This window comes from Balearica regulorum, chromosome 1, assembly GCF_011004875.1.
Source record: "Balearica regulorum gibbericeps isolate bBalReg1 chromosome 1, bBalReg1.pri, whole genome shotgun sequence".
NCBI lineage: Eukaryota > Metazoa > Chordata > Aves > Gruiformes > Gruidae > Balearica > Balearica regulorum.
Window position 1 is genome coordinate 38,598,898 of NC_046184.1, and position 21,166 is coordinate 38,620,063.

At 39.2% G+C, this 21,166-nt stretch overlaps 1 protein-coding gene across 10 annotated transcripts in view; it reads right to left on the reverse strand.

The window, feature by feature from the left end:
- Positions 1 to 21,166, reverse strand: part of GRIP1 (glutamate receptor interacting protein 1) — a 334,877-nt gene that overhangs the window by 20,698 nt on the left and 293,013 nt on the right. For all 10 annotated transcript variants that reach the window (XM_075746053.1, XM_075746045.1, XM_075746076.1 and 7 more), the window contains 7 exons: positions 17,350 to 17,536; positions 16,403 to 16,548; positions 14,725 to 14,805; positions 7,260 to 7,329; positions 6,861 to 7,006; positions 1,303 to 1,447; positions 78 to 217 (listed from right to left, as the gene is read on the reverse strand). In XM_075746053.1, coding sequence (XP_075602168.1) covers positions 78 to 217; positions 1,303 to 1,447; positions 6,861 to 7,006; positions 7,260 to 7,329; positions 14,725 to 14,805; positions 16,403 to 16,548; positions 17,350 to 17,536 — 915 coding nt within the window. The remainder of the gene's footprint in view (positions 1 to 77; positions 218 to 1,302; positions 1,448 to 6,860; positions 7,007 to 7,259; positions 7,330 to 14,724; positions 14,806 to 16,402; positions 16,549 to 17,349; positions 17,537 to 21,166) is intronic.

Consider the following 21,166-nt stretch of genomic DNA (forward strand, 5'->3'; position numbering starts at 1 on the left):
AGGGATGGCCTAAATGCTTGTTAATCTCTAACAACAACGCATTAAAGATCCCTGATGCTACCCTTGGCCATACTCACCATCTGTCTGCTTCTTGATTTTCAAGGTGACAGTTTCTCCTGCCATCTGTAATAAATGAATGGCTTCACTCAAAGGTTTTCCTTTCAGACTGCTACTATTTATTGCTAGGATTCTGTCTCCTATGTGAATTGCCCCAGTCCTACAATAAGAGAGAGAAGTAAAACATTGAGAAGAGAGCATAAAAGCAACAAAGGCAATTTCTTTGCATATTTGGAGCATGAAAGTCTCATCTCCCTTTCTTTCATTTTGGTTTTACAGCTGTGTTACGGAGCAAGTCTTTTGTTAGAAACGCTTAAAGCAAGTCACCTTTGTTGTAGTGACAAGAGCAGAGCTGAGGCAGGGAGATGTAGATTTCTGTGTTACTGCGGTAGCTGAGTTAATCACCTATGGATGATAGTCATTGCAGCCCACCTGTTCAGAAGCAATCTCAGACAGTTCAGTAAGTTCTGAAATGAGTCAAGTTTCTAGAAGTCTCACCACATAACAGGTAATGGCAGTGTGAGCAAGTAACAGCTATCTCACCAACCTGGCTTTCAGGATGGATCATATCAAGAGAAGAACATAAATTCTCTCTGTGTAAATGCAGTTTGTTCTGGCTGTGCACAGCGTCGTGTTTTGTGTGCTGTAAGTTCTCTCTGAAACCACCACCAAAGGTACCAGTTGCAATGACTCTACCTATCTTAGAAATAACAGGCAGTAGAAAACCTTAGCATTTGCATTATTCTCTGTCCATCACTTACCATGAGGAGCATTTCTATGCCTCAGATAATGCTTGCTATGTTGTATGTAACTGCGTGTACAGATGCAGTGTGTGTATATGATAAGCGGCAGATAAGTATACACTAAGTTCAGATAAACTTAGACACATGAAGTGCTTTCCTTCCCTATTGTACTACACAAGGCTATTGCTTTCAAAAGGCTGCTAAAATGTTCCTGCGACTGAGCAGCTTGATTCACTAGTCTTCCCTAGGTGATTTATAATAAAGACCACAATCCTCTGCTCTGTCTTGTATGGGATGTGCATGAACATCCTGTTAAGATATTGCTCATGCTCCTGAACTTGGCAATGATCAAAAAACAAGAGCAAAAAGATTATAAACTCAGATCTGGACAATTATAAAAAAATAAATTGCTAAACCATGAAAATCAGTATCTTCAGGTAAACAAAATAAATCTTTATCTTGACAAAACGAACGTTTAAAAATAATTTGCTTTCCAATTTACCTTTCAGCTAATCCTCCTTTTGTAAGGCTGGAAATGATTATGGGATCAAAAGGCTCTTCAGTACCAGAAATTGTAATTCCAAGAGGCCCACCATAGCGCTTGAGCTCAACAGTATAAATAATCGCTCCAGAGCTCTCCTGTTCATCTGCAATAAATGCCAAGGGGAAGCAATTGGTTTCTTACGAAAGAAGGAATGAAAGAAATAGCACATTCAGTCTAGCGACTGGTAATCAAACAACATTTTCAAAGGATTACATTTCAGATACACTTCTTAATCATGTTGTACTGGATTATTTAAAAAAAATAAAAATCTCTCTTGCCCAATTTCTTTTTTATTGCCAAAACCTGATTACACTGAAGTCAACAGAAAAACTCCCCCTGTTCTATTGACACTAAATTTCACTCCCTTTAAAATCTTTCTGTCTTCTTTCCTATCAAAATATAACTTCAGGCTATTTTGTTAGAGAATCACAGAATGGTTGAGGTTGGAAGGGACCTCTGGAGGTCATCTTGTCCAATGTTCAAGCAGGGCCACCAGGATCAGGTTGCCCAGACCTGTGTCCTGATGACTTTTGAGTATCTCCAAGGATGGAGACTCCACAAGCTCTTTGGGCAACCTGTGCCAGTGCTTGGTCACCCTTACAGTAAAAAAGTGTTTCCTGATGTTCAGGAAGAACCTCCTGCGTTTCAGTTTCAGTGTGTCCACTGCCCCAGTCTGCTTTACATCTTCCCTTCAGATATTTATAGACATTGATAAGATCCCCCTGAGCCTTATCTTCCCCAGGCCGAACAGCCTCAGCTCTTTCAGCCTTTCCTCATAAAAGAGATGCCCTAGCCCCTTCATCATCTTTGTGGCCCTTTGATGAACTGCTCCAGTATGTCCATGTCTCTCTAGCACTGGGGAGCCCAGGACTGGACCCAGCACTCCAGGTGTGTCTCACCAGGGCTGAGCAGAGGAGAAGGATCGCCTCCCTGGACCTGCTAGCAGTGCTCAGCCTGATGCAGCCCAGGAGACTGTTGGCTGCATGGGCATATTATTAGAGAAAAGACAAGTTACTACTATTGTATAAATACTGGTACTCATCTCTTTCTTGAACTGAATGGAAGGTATTTAACATCAAAGATAATTCAAAAGTTTTAAAACCAAACTTCCTTAAAAGAATTGTGAGAAAAGTCAAAAATCATGATAAGATGAGCAACTGTCTTACTAAGAGAACCTGAAATAAATCCAGTGTTTTTGATGGTCAAGTTTTAAGCTTTTGTAACAGAGTAAAAAATAGCTTCTGAATTCTGAATTATCAACTATGTTGAATAACAACTCCATTAGATTTCGTTATATTGGATGAAGTCATTAGCATTATTTTGCAATTTTAGTCTCACCAAACAATCGTCAGCAATGGAGAACAGTTCAACACTGGGTGAGCTTAAATACAATGTATTTTCCTTAAACAATACCCAACAGGTGTTGCAGCAACAAGAAAGGCTCCTGTATTTATATAGTGCATGCTTTTTATGTATTACCAAAAAAATATCACAGCAGGAGAGCAATCAACTGCAGTATCTTTGAGTTGTGAAGGGATATTTTAAAATTTGAAATGCCAGATTTCTCCTCAGATCAAAATAACAAATGCTCCCTTGCCCATCTCATGATATTGGTGTTCAGCCAGGATGTCTGGTCTGGCGGGCAACTTTTCCTAGATCTGTGGGTAATGACATTTTGAACGGCTCAGCAAGTGTGGAAAATGTCTAGGATGCACATTCCGTAAATGTTACTAGAACTAACCTGAAACAAGTTAGAAAATTCAAATGTTCCCATTTCTCTTCCTACAGATAAAAAAAACTTTAAAAGGAAAAAAAGATACCTGCATCGCTAGCAAAAGTTCAGAGAGTTGCTTTCTTCTAATGCTGAACATGGTACTTAAGCAGAGCTGGAGAAACACTAATATCTTTGGAGCTACTTTCGTTCTTCCCAATTTGCAGAAAATTTAGGCCTTCAGCTTCCCCCCACCCCAACCCCCTCCTATTTCCCTCTTACTATCTACATAAAGAAAATGGTACACATATAGAAACAAAGGTGAGAAGAGTTAGTGGTGTTTATTCAGCAAAGAATACTGGGATTTTCATGCCTAGTGTTGGCCTTGTGTTCCTACTTGGGGCATTTTCATCAGTGTTTTGGCACAGTTCACATCGACTAAGCTTTACCTGACACGGTCTTTCCAGAAGCACCCAACTCCCGAGACCCCACTGGAAGCCTCTGGCTGGCAAACAGTGGGCTAGCACATAAGCTGCCACTGCACAGCAGAAGACCAGCAGCTCTTGCTTGCTTGTTAGAGCATTTAGGGAATGATGACAAATCCCCTGGGATGTAATGCTGATAACGTTTACACAGGTGTGGCATTGACGCACTACAAGACTCCAACTGAAGGATGAAAAGTAATCCACCAAGCTAATTGAAAATGTAATAGCCAGCATTTGCTAAGGGTCGACACAATACTGATGTTTCTCTGCTGTCAATGGTAAGTGAATAAGAAGTTATTAATCATACAGCAGCCTTGCCACATGAGAGTTGGAAGTTTATAGATCTTAGTGAATGACTGGAAAGGAGACTGGTCCATTATGTCTGTCTTCTGCTTAGCCCTAGTTAAAAGAAAATTAATGGCAGAATACAACAAATGTCAAATTGCTACAGTGTTCTCTTCAGTGCTCTTTCCAGGCAGCAGAAATCCAAGCTATCCAAGAACATGGCATGTATGTGGCCTGAATTCACAATGAAGGCCAGTTTTGCCATGAAAGCAAAGAACTCTGATATTCAAAAAAGAGTGGGAGCCATTAAGTTAATCAGGAGATATAATTGTCCTCAGTTTGGGAAGCTGGCAGGAAAAAAAGAAAAGAGAAAAAGTGCTGAAAACATACTTCCATCTGGGGAGGAAATATAAATATAATCCAACTACCACGTTTTCGGGTCTCATGTTTTTGAGGTTTTCCTTCTTTCTTTTCTTTGTGGTGCAATTGTGGACAGTTCTTAGAAACCACATTTAATGAAAGTGTGCTGCAGCGCCTCTGCTCTGTCCACAAGTCTCTTGCTCTTCAGAGTAACATCTGGTCAATACGGACAAAAGGGCAAAGAAGAGCATGGTCTGGGGGAGCACACAGCATGTACTACCCTGCTGCTGGCCTCAGCTGCACGGTTGGCTCTGAGACACATATGACTGGAGAAGGGAGGAGTTGGAGAGACAGCAGAGAAGGAAAAACAGAAGGCAGAAAGAAGAGCTAGAAGCTAGAAATACCTCAAAATGAATATAAAGAGTTTGACAGACAGTGAGGAAATGAGCACCTAGGCTCTCTGCCTTTCCCTCCTCAAAAAAGCATGCCATTAGAAATTAAAAAAAGTTTAAATATTAATCTCATTCTGTGATTTAGAAATTGTTTTGGAGTGCTCCACGCCTACTCATCTATTAGCACCAGGCTTTTCTTTTCTTGGGGAATTTATTAATGATCTTTTCCTGTTGAGTTTGGAAGCATGTTTCTTCCCTTTGTGAGAAAACAGACTTTCATAAATAAACTAATGGCAAATAAACACAAATTTATTTTAATTGAGGTACACTTTTTGCTACCTTTGCTATTGTTTTGCCACTGGTCTTTAAAATATTTTTTCTTTAGCATTTCAGGAGATACTCATTCATTTTAGATTTCAAAGTACCTGAAATTTGCTATAAATACTTTGAATTACACTTTGACATTTAGTTACTTGTTACAAGAACCATTTGCATAGATAATTTTGGTCAGCAGGTCTCTGAGTAGCTGACCATTTATATTTGAATCTGTTCAGTTACACCAGTCATGTCTGGATAAGACACTGCAGTTGTATGAGAATCTCAATCTAGATATATGATGTAACTGTAAAATAAGCAATGTGAACTTGTAAAAGAAAACCATGGAGTAAGACTAAAGTCGGTACCAGCTACCATGATGTGCAATACCTAAGACAGCAAACATGTTACTTTACATGGGCGGAGAATGAAATCCGTATTTCAGTGACAGCAACAGAAAATGTGTACCAACTTCAACAGAAATGGGAGCTGTCCTAGAAAAAGATTAAGTTCACAAGGTGAGGGGAACTGGGGGGATGACATGACACACAGAGGACAAACCCACAGGTGTTTGAAAGTGTGAGAGAAGTTATTAACTCTTCTACGTGGCTCTAACTCATGCCCCTCTTCTGTGGTCTGTTGATAATTTCTATGCAGGGTTATTGAATGAGAGGGAGTCTTGCAAATGAGAGGAAGACGGTGAAGGAGGGATCCTAGGTACCATGAACACTGAGAAGACAGACCCTCTCTTGTGCAGGAGAAAACAAAAACTTCCTTCTACAGGTATTTTTCCTGTCATTCTTCTGCCAAATGTAGTTGCAGTTTGCTCTTCACAACACACCTGGTTTGCTCCATTTTGCAAAGCAACTGCCAGTCAGGTGTCCCTTTGGATGTACAGCCCATGGCCAGTTTGGCCAGCCTCTGTCCAAGATGGACCTCCTGTGTGTAGCAAATTCCGCCTCACCACCTGCAGGGACCTAACCACAATATCCTGCCGAGCAGTGGCCGTTCACTTGGCTGGATCAAAATTTACTTCTGACAGCCAATTTGCACCAGGTGCTAAATGTATCCGCCTTTGCTTTGTGCTGATCATACTGAGAAGATACTTTCTGTTTGCTTTCCAAAGCAAGTACAGGAAAAGAGCATTCTAGTGCAATTCTAAACACCATTTCAACAGTTACACTTGATTTTAAATAATAAAGTGTGACAGGCTGTGCCTTTTTGCTGTGAGATTGTATAGAGCTTAAGAGAGGTGAATCTACAGTTCATGCTTTTGTGTAACGCTGTATTATAAATCCCATAAATAATGGTAGTTATAATTGTCTAACTTCCTTTGCCACTAGAACGCATAACAGAACTTGCTTCTACTCTCCAGGCAGAAATTCTGCTCTTATGGAATCCATAATGGGGAATAGTAATAGATGTAGGTGTGCAAAATGATGGCAGCTCCATTACTTCCATTGGGCTGATCAGACATGGCTCCTCCATCAGCCATCAAGCACAGCGTGTAAAGTACTACTTACCGTTAAGCATGTGACCAGTCATACTGAACTCAAGTTTGTAAGTTTATGGATAAACATGCACTTCACCGCTCTGCTGGAGAACTGAGGCCTATGGATCCATGCTTTGCTAATCATAATTCCAATCTTAAAAGCAGAGAAAATACCAAAATGCTGATAAAAGAAAGATCAATTTTATATGGCTACACCTGAGGGGAAATTGCCTTGCCAGAAAACTGAAGACCGCATTTTGCAGTGCAGCTCCTGCAGGCAAGATAGCCACTGAGAAAACTCAAAACTTTATATACCATTAAAATTATTTTTAGTGTGACATTTTCTGATTAGCATTAGCATAAACCAGCCATGTTTAGAAAAAACATTTCACTGAAATGTAAATGCAAAAGAATAACTCTGTGTTCTAAAACTCCTGAAAATACACAAGAATCTGCAACAGGCTCATTGCTAATACCGGAATTATCTTCATCTTTGCGGATCTTTAACTTTACGAGGTCCTCACAGTGCTGAAGGATCTGGACAGCATCTTCCATTGAGCAATTGTCAAGTCGAATGTTATCTATTGCAAGTAACTTATCACCCAGTTCGAGTGTCCCGGTTCTGTGAACAAGCAAACAAACTTACATGAAATTCTATTAACAATAAAGCAAGGTATCTTAGAAGGTATGAACATTATTCTAGAAATGAGATGGAATTTTAAAAAAATTATTTCTTAATACACTGGACTTTTCATTTGTAACTGCTTTTTACACACAAAAAAAAGCACAGTCTCTCACAAGCTCTGTCTGTTTAACTTGAGTCTGGCTGGCTACATAATAGAAACAGATTTTTACTGGGAGCTTGAATGTCTTACCTGTGAGCAACACTTCCTTTCTTGATATCAGAAATAACCAGAGGGTCCCCTGGTTTTCTACTGGATGGAGCTGCAATAAAGAATACATACAAGTATCTGTTTTTATTTCTAGATATGCAGATGGGGTAATTTCATCCATAAATCAATACTTCATACATATTATTTACCTGTATTATATTCCTCCCCTTCCCCTAAATTATACGTACATGAATACAAACAATCGTCAGCAGCATATTAGTAAGACTGCATAGCCTTCAAAATTAGAAAATGCCAGCATTAAAGTGACTGGTGCAAAGTGAATTTAACCTGACATGTCTGAATTCTGTGTTAGGCCAGGGCTGAACCATGCAAAGATATCACAGTACAGCTCCAGTGATCTATCATAAAATCCTGCCTGGCTACTACACCTAAGGAAGACTTTCTGTTAGTAGAACCTCTCAGCACAACTACTAATGCTGATCCTTTGCCAGAATATTTCTGTCAGTCATAAATCATGTTTTATTATATCCCTGACCAACAGAGCTGCTCTGACAAAATATCTAGAGTGGGCTAGCCCACACCCTTTACATCTGCTCCTGTCTCATTCAGTGCTTACGGCAGAGGTATGAAGATAGTGCTTCCTGGGTGAGAAGGAGGAATCCACAATAAATGAGGTGCTGTGGATAGTGGCCATGCATACCTTTGGGCTGATACATAGTTATCACATCTGCACAGATGTAGTTTACATCACAGGGATGCTTGCTTCACTGTGATTCGCTGCTTCCTCTGAAGTAAACATGGGCCTCTTGATGAGTAACCTTGCTCCATTGCTGGGCTGTAAGCATTGTGGACTTTTCCCCACTTTGTACTGGGGATACCTACTAGAAGCCCTGCATTTCAGAAATGGTTAAATTAGTAAAACCCCCACCAGTCCTTTCCTTGCACACCTAATTCATCTCTTCTTGGGAGTATCTGACATAACTTCCAATTTTCCATCTGTTCATCATGGTTAAAAGGATGCTCTGCTCTACACTGCTGGTCATTGCAATTCCTTACTGACTTATGCAAAAGTATTTGACAAGTTTCCCTTGGGAAGTATACTGCCTATGGCTGCTCTGGCCAGCAGGTAGTCTGTGTGGTGAACGAAGACTGACTTTTGGGACTGTTGTTAATAGAGTGTGCTAACATTAAAACATTGCCATGTGGTATAAAGCTCTCAGATGTCCCGAAAGGGCTACTGGTTTTTGCACATGTAGGGCTCTTCAACTGGCCGAGTCGTTTCTGCTCTGTACTGAGGCCTCTGCATTCATTCACAGAAGGTATTTTCCATTAGGCTCCAATGCCTAACTGACAATCACCCAAAAAACTACCCATATTGGAGGATCACCTACAAAATCCTGAAGTCAGTTACTTTAGCAGCTCATGATTCTTCTCTTTGATGCAAAATGACAGATCTTCACCTACAGCAACCACAAGGTGTATTAATAATGACATTTCCAACACAATATTCTGACAGATCTTGTTACCCTTGGCTGCCCCAGCTGAGAAAGCCTTTGAATGTCCAAAGGAACTGTTTAAGAACTACTAAATAGCCATATTTCAAATGCAGTGTCCTGAAAGTCCAGAAGACAGATGTACAAGGAGTTTCAAGAATTTTTAGAAACTTGTCTAAACAGCACGCTTTCAGAAAATGCCTATGTTGCAATTTAGAGAACAGCAATTAACTTCTTGCAAGATGTGTAATTTTCATAGCTTGTTCCTCATACTTTCATGCCATGGGTCAACTGTATCTTATACAACAGTTCTATGATTTACCTGAATTCTTTGCGTTTGCTTCACCAATTAGTATCTTGTTAAAATTTTAAAGTATCACTTTGGTGAACATTTTTTTTCTTAATTCTACATTTTTACCCTCTGGGTTGCCTTACAAATCTCTGATGTTATATGCTGCCCACTGTACAATGTTTGCAGTTAGAGACTTGAGATAGTTTTAATGAAACAGCTTTATAAAAATTATGAGTACTAAAGAAAACAGTCCATTATTGCTCCAAAAAAGAAGAGAGAAGGAACCAAAATGGGGGAAAGAGCACAGCTCAAAGTGCGAAGCCACAGAGTACATGTGGATGCAAAAGGTACGATACTGCACACAGTTATTACAGTTTCAAACTGAGTCACTGCGAACCAGCATTATTTTGTCAATTATCCTGAGCTATTAATTGTGTCTGGTGGATGAAAGCCTTTTTGTAGGCAGAAAACACAGCTCAGTGTGAAATGAATCCCCTGACGCTGACAAGCCCTTAATAAGCAGCTACACCACACTTTGTTTTATTCTTGTTCAATGCTTGTGACATACTTACTACAAACTATTCCAGTTGTGTTGCAGAGATAAAATCATTAATTTCCTCCTGAACTTTTGTACTGCACATCACCACAGCCTAAGACTGCCTCCTAAACACTAGCAAACAGATGTTGTCCCCAGCAAAAAGATTGAGTACTATTATCCTGATTTTCCAGATGAAGAGAGGAAACGCAGGAACATTTAGGTCAAAGTATGACAATTTTCAGTGAGCAATTTGAGATATCCATGCCTTTATTTCTCACAATAGTTTGTAGTATGTAACAGCTTCTGTGTCCAAAGCACAACTACTGGCATTTTCAGCAACAGCTGCAGATGCTCAGAATCTCTGCAATTGTGACCCCAGGATCTCAATGGTTTCCACAGAAAATCAAACAGTCACCTGTGGAAAATCTCTCTCTCTCTCCCCTCCACCCCATGAAATGACTTGTCTCAGCACAAGTCTGTTGCAGAGAAAAGGAAAAAAACCCTAATTTCTCTAGGGTAGCATTAAACCACCTTGACCATGAGATCACCTTTTTATTTCTGCAATCCTCCACCTCATTCATTATGCAGCCTCCATCCCCTTTGATATACACCACTGTTTCATCTCTCCCCAGAGAGCTGAGAAGCAAGAGTCCCAGTGAGAAAGTAGTATTTGACCACTTAATTAAGAAAGATATCCTCATGTATTAACGCAAGTTTGAAGTGACACTGTACAGCTTTAAGTCTCCATTCTTGTGTTTCATTTCAGAATTATTTTTAAGAAGCAATTAAAACCAAAGCACCTTACCACTCACCCATGTTCAGCCTTCTTGTTCAAGTCCCAGCTTCCCCTACCCCTGATCACGCCTCAGCCTCTCCACTTGTCTGCTATCACCCTGTTATGGCTCTCCATTCATTTTCTCCCCTTGTCCCATTCTGCTTGTCCATCAAAGATCTCATCTTTTCTCCTCCCTGGACCAGCTGTTAGTCTACCTACTGTAGAGCTTTTGTAGAGACCTTACACAGTCTGTATGATGCACTACAAGTGGACTGAAAAGTGCATAAAGTTGTACAGATAGTAAATTTAGTGTTGCAGCTGGAAAGCTGGTCTTTAGCAAGTTGTTTGTTCTCTCTCTTTAAATTACGCTATGATCCTAGGTCTTCATCCCAGGCCTCTACCCTACTTTTACTAGAAAAGACACTTCCTCTGCCTATCCCCTACCACTTGAAAGCAAGTTCAGTGAAGTGATGTCAGTTTTGTAAATCAGCTGTTCCATTAGGTTAAAAAAACCCTCAAACAACCCTCCTTTCTTGTTTCACTGCTAACCCAAAGAAAAAAATCAGTGTGACTTAAACAGATTTTGGGGTGGACATCTCACATACCACCCAGGTAGAAACACCTACTAGTCTCAGCCTGGCTTAAAGTTTTGGAGTTTGATTGAACTCTGAACAAGTTGAACAAGCAGAGGAAAATGCTCATGCGATGGAGAAATATTTTTATACAAAGTCCACTTACCCACAATGCTGGTTAACAATTAGTAGACTTTTTCAAAATAGTGTGACTATTAAATAGATGAAAGAGCTTTTTAAAATTAGACTGATGAAGCTCTTTTGTTCCTTAAGTATTGTTTCATGTGGAGCAGCTGAGAAACTTGCTGATTCTTCAGGCCCTATCTTGAAAATAATTACTGGTAACATTGCAAAATGAAGTTGAGTTTGCTAGGTGAAGTTCCAAAATATACAGAAACGTGCTTTAGGAAGTAAATTCTCATAGTCAATGCTAAATATCTGTAGATATTTACAAAGCTTGTTTCTGATGAAATACTAAAGCAATAAAGCAGACTATAGTATAGCTGCTAGTCAAAACGACTTAGAAAAACTGATGATAGTTTGAGTAAGATTCTGATATTCTTACTAGCTTTGCAGCTTCTTATTCCATGAGTAGTCCCATTAGCTTGAGAGAGATTAATTATGAAGCAAGGTGCTGCAGTTCATTACCAGTAAGGCTATCAGAATCTTACTTCAGAAAAAAAGAAAAGGAAAAAAAAAAGCTGTTAACTACAATTACCAGACTGTACTAGTACGTCATTTTCTCGGATATCATCCAATGTATTTAAAAAATATTAGTCTATGATAAAGTAGCCAGTGGCACAAAATTTACCTTTAAAAAAATTTAAAAATATATATTCCATTACATGGTCTAAAATTAATGTCACTGGAAAATAAATTGAAACAGATTTGAACACTTCTAGATCTACTTGAAAGTCATCCTTCTTCTAGGGAATGGTTCTGTTATAAAAGCATAATCACACACACAGCCACTGCGGTGTCATGCTTTATTTTGATGATGTAATTTTAAGAACTGAGACATTCTAATTGCTCCAGTCAGGTAACTGGGAGTGAAAATTATGGTACCTGAAGTATGAAATAGATAGTCCCTTATATTTTCAACCTACGAAATAGGGTCTTTATTGAGTGTAAGTAGCTATTAATGGGAAGATTAGACAGATACTGCAGAGGTAAGGGAAGGATGGTAGGATGACAGAAGTCCAGTATGTGTGTGAAGGCAGCAATGGGCCAGGAGGTAACCGACATGCGCTATCCAAAACTCAGTGCCCTGGATTAGAATTAACAACAATGCTCATGAAACTTTTTTCCATCTTACTTTCCATCTTACTTTCTAGGTGTTTCTGCTGTCTAAGGGGATTTTGGTTTTTTCTTGTTTTGCTTTTTTTTCTTGCATTAAAAAATCTGAAACTAAGAGAAGCTTAGTCTCTTCTCCTATTACATGTCATGTTTTTTGAAGACGATGAATTAGCTTAACTGTCTTTAGTGTTGTATGTCACCTCAAATAAGCCTTCAAGTACCTGGCTGTAACTCCATGCAGGCACACGTGGTGTTTATTACCAAGGAAAATAACACAAAGAAAGAGAAATAAATTCCCCTTGCAAGATGTCTGCCTCCTAATAGCTGATTTAGAAGAACTCTTGGACTTAAAAACAGGCATATGTTCAGGTGGCAACGTGAGGTGAGGCTTACATTTCCCTTCTGACAAAAAAATGTCTGTCTTGTCTGTCAGGTCAGGTCATTTCCTGACTTTCTCATCCAAATCCCAAACTAAACTGGGGATATGGAAAGCAAGACAGGCGTTGCTCTGTAATGTTTTTATAGAGACAGCACTTTCTCACTCACCATTAACTCCACTACCTTCAGAAGAGAGAGGATGAAACAGGCCTCTAGCACTTAAACAGATGAAGCCTAAAAGTGAATAAACCTGATCTCCTCTATCACCCCTTTAAGCCTGGTCATACCAACTCCGCTGAGTTTCCCTTAGTATTTGTTTTTTAAAAGAAATCATATAGCTTTCTGACAATATCAGTAATAAATGGCGTGCTAATGTGCTAAAGTGCCCTGACAAAAAATTGACAAAATGAATATAAACGGTTTATATTCTTCAAATCACACTGCCTCATTTACGAGTTACTTAGGTAGAACGGGGCAAAGTACTGAAAAGCAAGAATGAAATGCAGCAATTCAAGACTTCTACCAAGCAAATTTACAAACTTTCAGTTATTAGGATAAATCCCTTAAAATGAAATAAATAATTAATCTTAGACACATTTCATATGCATTTAATACTATTAATAAGTGGGATTATTATATATATAACAGATAATTTAAAGACACTGCAGTATACTCAGAAAAGCAGAGCTAAGACCAACCAGGTGTCACTGATTATATAAAGCACTAATTTGATAAAGCACTAACTTTTGGAATTAAGTTCTAAGTCAGGAAGTTATGCAAAGTTTGGAAGAGGAGTGCTAAATACTAAATCCCAAGAACATTAGCTTTCCATTCAACGTTTATTCCTACAGAGAGAAAAAAAGTACAAGATGTCTGAATTCCAAAAAGCAGCACAAGTACAATTACTAGGAAGACTGTATTTTTACAATAATCCTACAAACCATTACTGATCCTAAGAATAACATTGAAATAGGACAGCCTCTCTCCAGGTTTTCTCATTTCTCAGTATTTTAATTTGAACAAATACATGCAGACCTATGATTTTGCTTCAAGCATCACATCACATCTTAGAGTCTAACAATTACTCATTCAAGTGTGCAACGCAAGCAAACAGGCCTGCAGTGTCTCTCATTTGTTCCTCAGATGTAATTCTGAGCACTGAGTTCCCTGCTGTACTTTTGATTAACCTTATTTCATTGTGCCGGTAAAAGCTTTGAGAATATAAGTCAAAGCACAATCTTCCCTCAAGACACATGAATAATTCCAAAGAAAGACTAATAGTCTAAGAAAGGCCACAATCGTAAAGGAATGTTAATTCCGGTGAGATCAGATTCTGCACTGTCATTAAGTACATTAAACACAAGCCCATTAACTTTGAAATGGATTGTTCTTCCTTCCATCAAGGGCTGAGCTTGGTATGCTGGAGTTTACCTGGCCAAAATCCAGCCCTAACACAGCATTTACCGTGTGCTCCCAAAAACAAGTAAGTATAGAAACACTTTGATTTCAAACAAAGCAACAAATACTTTTTGAGAAATAAACTAATGCTCATCCTCGTTATCTTCTTTAGCAATCCCTGAAATCCCTACTGAACGGGGACTTTGTGATGTGACCTGCACATTTAGGACTGCCCACTAGTTTCACAGATTGAGGATGTATCTTCAGACTCTAGGTTCCGAAGCAGAAAACAAGCCCCTGTATGTGGATCCCCACGCCTGTGAGAACCCTTGAGTGCAGTGGGGCTCTGTGCAAGAGCCTGTGAGAGACCATGACAGACTTTGCTTTAAAATTCCCAACTATGGAAATACTTTTGCATGGGCTTAATTCTATTGACTTCTTTTTTCTTAAAAAAAAAAAAAAAAAAAAAAAAAAAAATTTAATGGGAGTTAAATATGTGCTACGCATGAAGGAATAGGTCAAGCTTTAGGTCTGGCAAACTTTTGGCTTCTTTAAGTACTAGAAGGGGAGTATAAATCTGTTACAGAATGGTATTTCATGAGAGACAGAGCACTGCTCATCATTCCTTTACAGGAAAAGAGGAAAAAGAAGTTGATACCAAAGCAAACATGAGTTTACAGGACCTACTTACTACCTGCAGATTATCCCATAAATGTGGTCTTAAAAATAAGCACTTTCACTTACAACTTATGGTGATGCCAAGTTCCACATTATGCTTCTTTGGTAATTTTACATGAAATGTTCCGCTGCTTGGTATAACTGATTCTATAAAAAAATATTTAAAATGTTAGATACTTTATAAGGCACAGCAATTCCAAGTACATGAACTATATGTGTAAGTTGATGAAATCACATCAGCATCACAAGCCATGGATGCTGAAGTGAAGGAAGTAGGACATGTGAAGTATGATTTATAGCTCTATTGGTAATTTCACGGTAACTCAATTTTTTTAAGGTTTAACTTTATGAAGATTGCATGGGCCAGCAGCCAGCTGAGACTGCAGGTTTTTAGCTTGTATGCAAGTTCTGTGAGCACGTGTGAAATTTTTACTGCTGGCAGATAACTTTTAATTAAAAGGACAGGGGATCAGGTCTTAAGGATTTCAGGCCTTTGCTGCTGTAGGTCTAACACATTTTTAACTGTCCACTAAGGTAACTGCCATGGACTTTACATCTGCGGGGAAGAAAAGGAATCAAAACATCACTTAACGGAGAAGCGCCTGGAGCTGACTGACGCAAAGACCACTTGAGCACACAACGCTGTATTTGAATCCTGACTTTTGGCATTGCTGCTCGCAAAAGTTTGGGCCTTGGCCTGAAAAGGGCTGTTTGAAATTACAGCTATGGAAACATATAAAGCATACATGTGGCAGAGGAGTCTAACCATGAGTATGAGTCTGCTGTCATGGAGCAAATGTGAGGAGCACAAACAAGCCTGAAATACATGTGACTTAGGGTGTATTTAAATTACTTTCTCATTATTTGGTTTTCTTATTTTTTAATATTTTGTTTCCTATGTATATGAATGCACATATTGTATTTAGCTTTTTTTAAAACATCATACTAGATGTGTGCATACTAAAAGATTATGCAGAATTACTCTAGGAATCTTTAGCCTGCTATTGACATCATGATTTATAATGCCATTAACAATAATCACACGATGCAAAATACAGCACATCTGACATTGTCATGCTTTCAAAGGAGCTACTGCCAGATGAAAACACCAGTCTTAAAAGTTTTTACTATTTACATAGTGGGGCAGTGCACATACATAATATGTACTTGTTTGATTTACACAATTTCTGATTTTATAGGTATATTCTGTATGCTTAAACACATTACAGAAAAAAGGAAAACCATTAGTAAGAATAAAGACTCACCAGCAACATTAACAATGATTTTTCTGGCTTTTATTAATTCAGTTTCCATTATTTTATTTAGATTGTTGGTTTGAGATACTGTAAGCGAAACTCTTCAGAGTTTTCTGCTTATCCACCTTTTTATAACACTTTTCTGTCTGGTAAAACATTTCATTAGCTGGCCTGTAGAGGATTTGTCTCTGCTCAGCAGAATATTTCTATCTTGGGGCAGAAAAATGTCCGGAAATAACTCAGAGGAGGGACTGTCACCAGATCTTACTACAGGACTTGTCATTTCTATTTACGTTCCAAAGCACGCTGCAGGGCTACATGAAATGAGAAAGCTGTACAAAAAGACACACGTTTCAAATAGGTCACTTGAAAACTGAGTGGTGTGTATGTGAGAAGAAAGTCTCCACCTTGGATGCCTAACACTCGCAACGTACTTGGGATTTATTCCTTCACTTTTCTTGCAAGACAGAATAACAGTACATTCATACCTGCAACATCAAATTCTATTTCCAAAGTGACCTTGTTGGTGATAGAGGAGTCTCTGAGCAGTTGATTGGCCTCATCAAATGTGCTGTCTTCTGTTGGAATGCCGTTTATTGCCACTATTCTGTCTCCTATTTGCAGCACCCCACACCTTGGTGCACAACAATACAAAACAATCATCAGATGTGCACGTTACCAGAACCAGCAATATCAAACACATTCAACCTAACCTTGAAGGGGAAGTGTGCCATAGCAGCTGAACATCCACCCAGGCACAGAGGGGGACAGAAGCTGCTGCTGCCCCTTTGCACCAAGACACTATCAAGCACTCCCCAGCATGGGTTGTGCGTGTTCTCTGGGTGCTGAGACCCAGGAAGAGGGGCACAGCCCTCCTGCCTCCACCCACCCCTGGACATCACCTCTGCCTCTGACCCTGGGCTATAGGTGGTATAGCTCTGCAATGGCAGCTAGTACTTGCCCATGCAACTACTATTGTTCTCATGCCATGATTAAAGACATACGTAAGCATAAAAATGCAATTGAAATGCTGCAATGAAATAATTAGTAAATCAAAACTCTGGTATTCCCAAAGATCTGGTTCTGTACCAAAACTGAACAGAGCTAGGTATGGCCTCCCCCCACGGCACACTGAATTATTACTATTTTGACTTCAGCAATGTTCCTGATTCTTTTTTCTCTTTTTTCTTTTGCATGAATATAACTTCCAGTCTCCTGCTAGAGGACTCTGGATGATAAAAACACTGATGCCTGCCATTCTTCTTAGAGCTGATCAGGCATATGAAATATCATTGTCAGAACAGACAGTTTATTACTCACCATACTTCCATGGGGCAAGGCCCTGCAATTTATCACAAATTGAAAGCAACTAGCCCAAATTAGCCCGAGGAATGCTCACCAAAACGTACTTAGCAGTCAACTGAAAGAACCTCACCTTTCCGCCGGACTGTCAGACTCAATATAGGAAATGAGAGGTGGAGAAGACAAGGTCTCAGTAGCAAACACGCTACCCTGGAGCTGTATCCCAAACCCTACTATGGGGTCAGCTGTCAGCACTACTTCTGTGGTTTCTGTGTGGACGACCTGCCCAGCCAAACCAACAGTGCTAGAGGCTAAAGACACTATAAAACAGAGCAGACCAGGAGGAAAGACATTCATACACAGCACAAATTTCATTGCTCTTTGAGAAAATTGATCTGTACAATAAACTTAGTCAACAAAACATCTCTTTTAAAGTCAATTTAGACTAAAGTTTATAAATTATGTATAAACAGTTATGACATATAAGAGAATAGAAAACATCTGGCTCTATGTTAGAATGCAAAAAGATAGTTCTTGTACTAAAATAAAGGTGTTTGACACCCCCACCCCAAAAATCTCAGAACATCTTTGAATTCCGTTTGCATTAGGTTTGAGGCATGGATGAGCAGAATTTTCACAGGAGCTAAGGAAATTGGAAGCGCAAGCCCAGCTGTTATTCAGGCCGATTCCCATAAGCTGTTAGGAACAAAGCACATGGCCCAGGCTTGCTTGCAAGCAATAAGGATGCCTTCTTCTTATACATGTTTACTACATGTCAGCAATTTGTCAGACTAACTGGGTAGTGTAACAGAGTTGAACAAATCCCTCTGTTTTAGCAACCAGTATATCTCAAGAGACTGAGAAAAAAGTTCTTTGGGGTCTCTCAAAGGAATAGGGAGACCCTTCTGTGAGAAACACAGGCAGCTACTTCTGTACTCCTGATTTACTCCCCCTCTCTATTCTCACTCTTGTTCTGAAAGCTGCATTACAGAGTAAATCAAGATAAAAACAACATTGAGATTCAACCCAATTACCTATGAAAGGAGGAGACTGCACCTTGGTTCTTTAGTCTCTGCCTAAATGTTGGTTGTATCATCGCTCAAATTCCCCCAGTGACAAACTACTGCCTTTCATTATGTCATACACAGAAAGCTAGAGCTTTTCAATTCCTGTTCAGACCAGTAATGACAATCCTCCAATGCTGAGGATTCTGAATGTTTTCATGTTATAGATCTATGCCATTACCTCTCCACCTCCAATTTCCTTCAAGACCCATTTCTGCCTGATGTAGAAGCAGATAAAGAAGTAGGCAGTAGAATTAGATAAAAGTTCATGGTTTATCTGAGGGATTGTTTAACTGTGGGGGTTTTTTTCTTAGATGTGGGAGAAAATTAGTTCTTGTTTTTACATTATAGATAATATTAGCACAGCTGTACAAGGATGCAGAAGTTGCATAAGTACTACCCATGCTTTGGGGCTATAAGCATTAGACATTTGCTCTGAAATAGTTAGTATAAAATCTGATTAACGTGTCACAGTTGGCAATTACAGTTCTGTTGTAAAAGTTTCACTTGCCAAAAACCTCATGAGTATCTGTTTTCTCCCAGCAAAGCTCCTTTTAACTCCAAAACTATCTTTTCTAAATTACTGTGAATTCTTACTCATATCTTGTTTTAATTTTTCTTTGTAAGAATTGTGTATTATTTCAGTTACTCAATAGCTTCCTTCTTACTGTTTCTTTTATCTGCACTCAGTAAGACATGCTCATATCCAAATGCAAATACTAATAATCTGTTCTTAGAAATGGTCACCAGCTTTAGCATTTACTGCATGTGAGAAATAGGTTTCTCCAGCCCTCAGTGCTGCAAAGCGCTGCAAATGACTAAACCAGATAAATTCAGAGTTAATATAATAGCAGATCCCCTAATGAACATTCTAGAAATGTCTAAATTTAGGGCATCCAAGCTCAGAAAAGTTCCATTTTCCCTTTCTTTAAGGTCATACAAAATTTACTTGTTAGCTGTGTCTTTGTTTCCCATCACTTATGCAGTGACAAAGTGCATCACTTTGTTTCCCATCCCCCCTATGCAGCAGGCACCTGGTTGACTCTCTACCTTTCTTATTCTTTTTCTAATGCCCTACCAGGAACCTAAAGGTTTCACAACATTTATTTCAACTTTTAGGACAGCTAAGGTTTTAATTCACATTGGGAAATTAAGTTAGTATTTGTGGGATTTAAAACCCACCCCGATAAATATTTTGATGATGTGGACACTTAAAAGTGACAATTAGGAACTCCTCCCACTCCCACAGAAAATAAAACAGGAACAGGAAGAGAAAAAGCAGAGATGAAAAGACCCTTTCCAAATCATGTAACAATAGCTAACTCACAAGGCTCTCATGGTACCCAAAACCATGACTTAGAGCATGTTGGGGTTTGTTACTCAACAATAATTGCAGCAAGAAACACTGCCATTTTTTTGGCTGCATGATGGATTCAAAGTTTTACAGGCCAGGAAGCAGCCTAATTGATTAAAAAAGGGGGCACGGATGTTTATGTAGTTCCAGTGAACACTGGTCGCTACTGCTAGGGGTACATTTTAGCATACTTGTATAGCATTCATCCAATTCTTAGCAACAGTCCTGGGGGCTGATTTACTATATGCTCTGCAGTTATGTAAATAATAATCTTGAATTTGAAGATTATGTACTTTTTACTTTCATTCCTGCAGCTGTGCGAGAAGCAGAGCAAGATGTATTTAAAGGTATGTACATGGATTATTACGCCTGCACTCTCCCGCTCTGACCCCTGAGAAATTGCAAAACGTTCACTATTCCTTCTGGTAGCAGCTAATGTGGATGTGCTGGGTAAACAGCACCCATGCACATCTAAGATGCTCTCTAATACTACCAAATATGCAGCCCCAGTAACTATCGTGTAAGTTGGTATAAAATTGTTTCTCACTTTCAAATACTAATATAGACCTATTACAAAATACTTCAGGATTTAAACTTTAACCAAATAATAAACTAAGTGTTTCCACAATAAATACCATAAAACAAAAAAAAAAAGCAGAGGAAGAATAAAAGTTGAAAACAAGTGGCATAAATAAAGCACGTGACAGCAGGGCATGCCTTCAATTTTTACAGCCACACGTTTGGAAAAATCTGTGTAACTAATACAATGATCGTAAAAACATGACCATAAAAGTCTTGTAACCCCCTGTACCATCACACTTCATCATCATGAATTTTGGCATGATCACATTAAGTTATGCAGGTTTTCCTAAATAATTGGCAATGTAAACCTTATAGCACCCTTTTCTTCCCAAATTACATCCTAAAATATTAGAAGTTACATTAATAAACCCCTCATATGATCCATTTGGATTAAAGAAAAAAAATCCCACTAAAATTAAAAGAGCATGCTATTCCTTTTTGATGAAAAGGCAGCAGTCAATGCTACCTGGTTCTCATGAGTCTCCCACAAAGAGAGAGTGACAAGGTTTTCCAAGTCCTGTCGATGGATGGTGGAAGGGTACAGGACCGGTCACTCTCTATCATGGTCACTTCTAGCACATTCAGTCCAGTGTGGCTCTCTTAAGTTGGCTGTTACTGCAGTCACAAGTCTAAGTCTAGCAACAGGAATAAGGAACTCTACATGGGCTGAAAAGCAAGCTCACAAAAAGGGCAAGCAAGCCTGGCTGGCCAGCCAACTCCTCCAAAGCTAGCTCTCATTCATGGTTGCTGATGTAGTCGCTGCTTGTAGTGAGGCACAGACTCAGCGATGGAGCCAGTTCCACATATTTTATAATGCTCTATATCCAGACCTCACAATGCAAATGCATAATAACTACCCCACAACAAAGCCTCATCCTAATTCTTCCTAGCTAGAGATTTGTTTAATCACAGCAGCCTGTCATCCCCAGGGCCTTCTGACTTGAGGAATC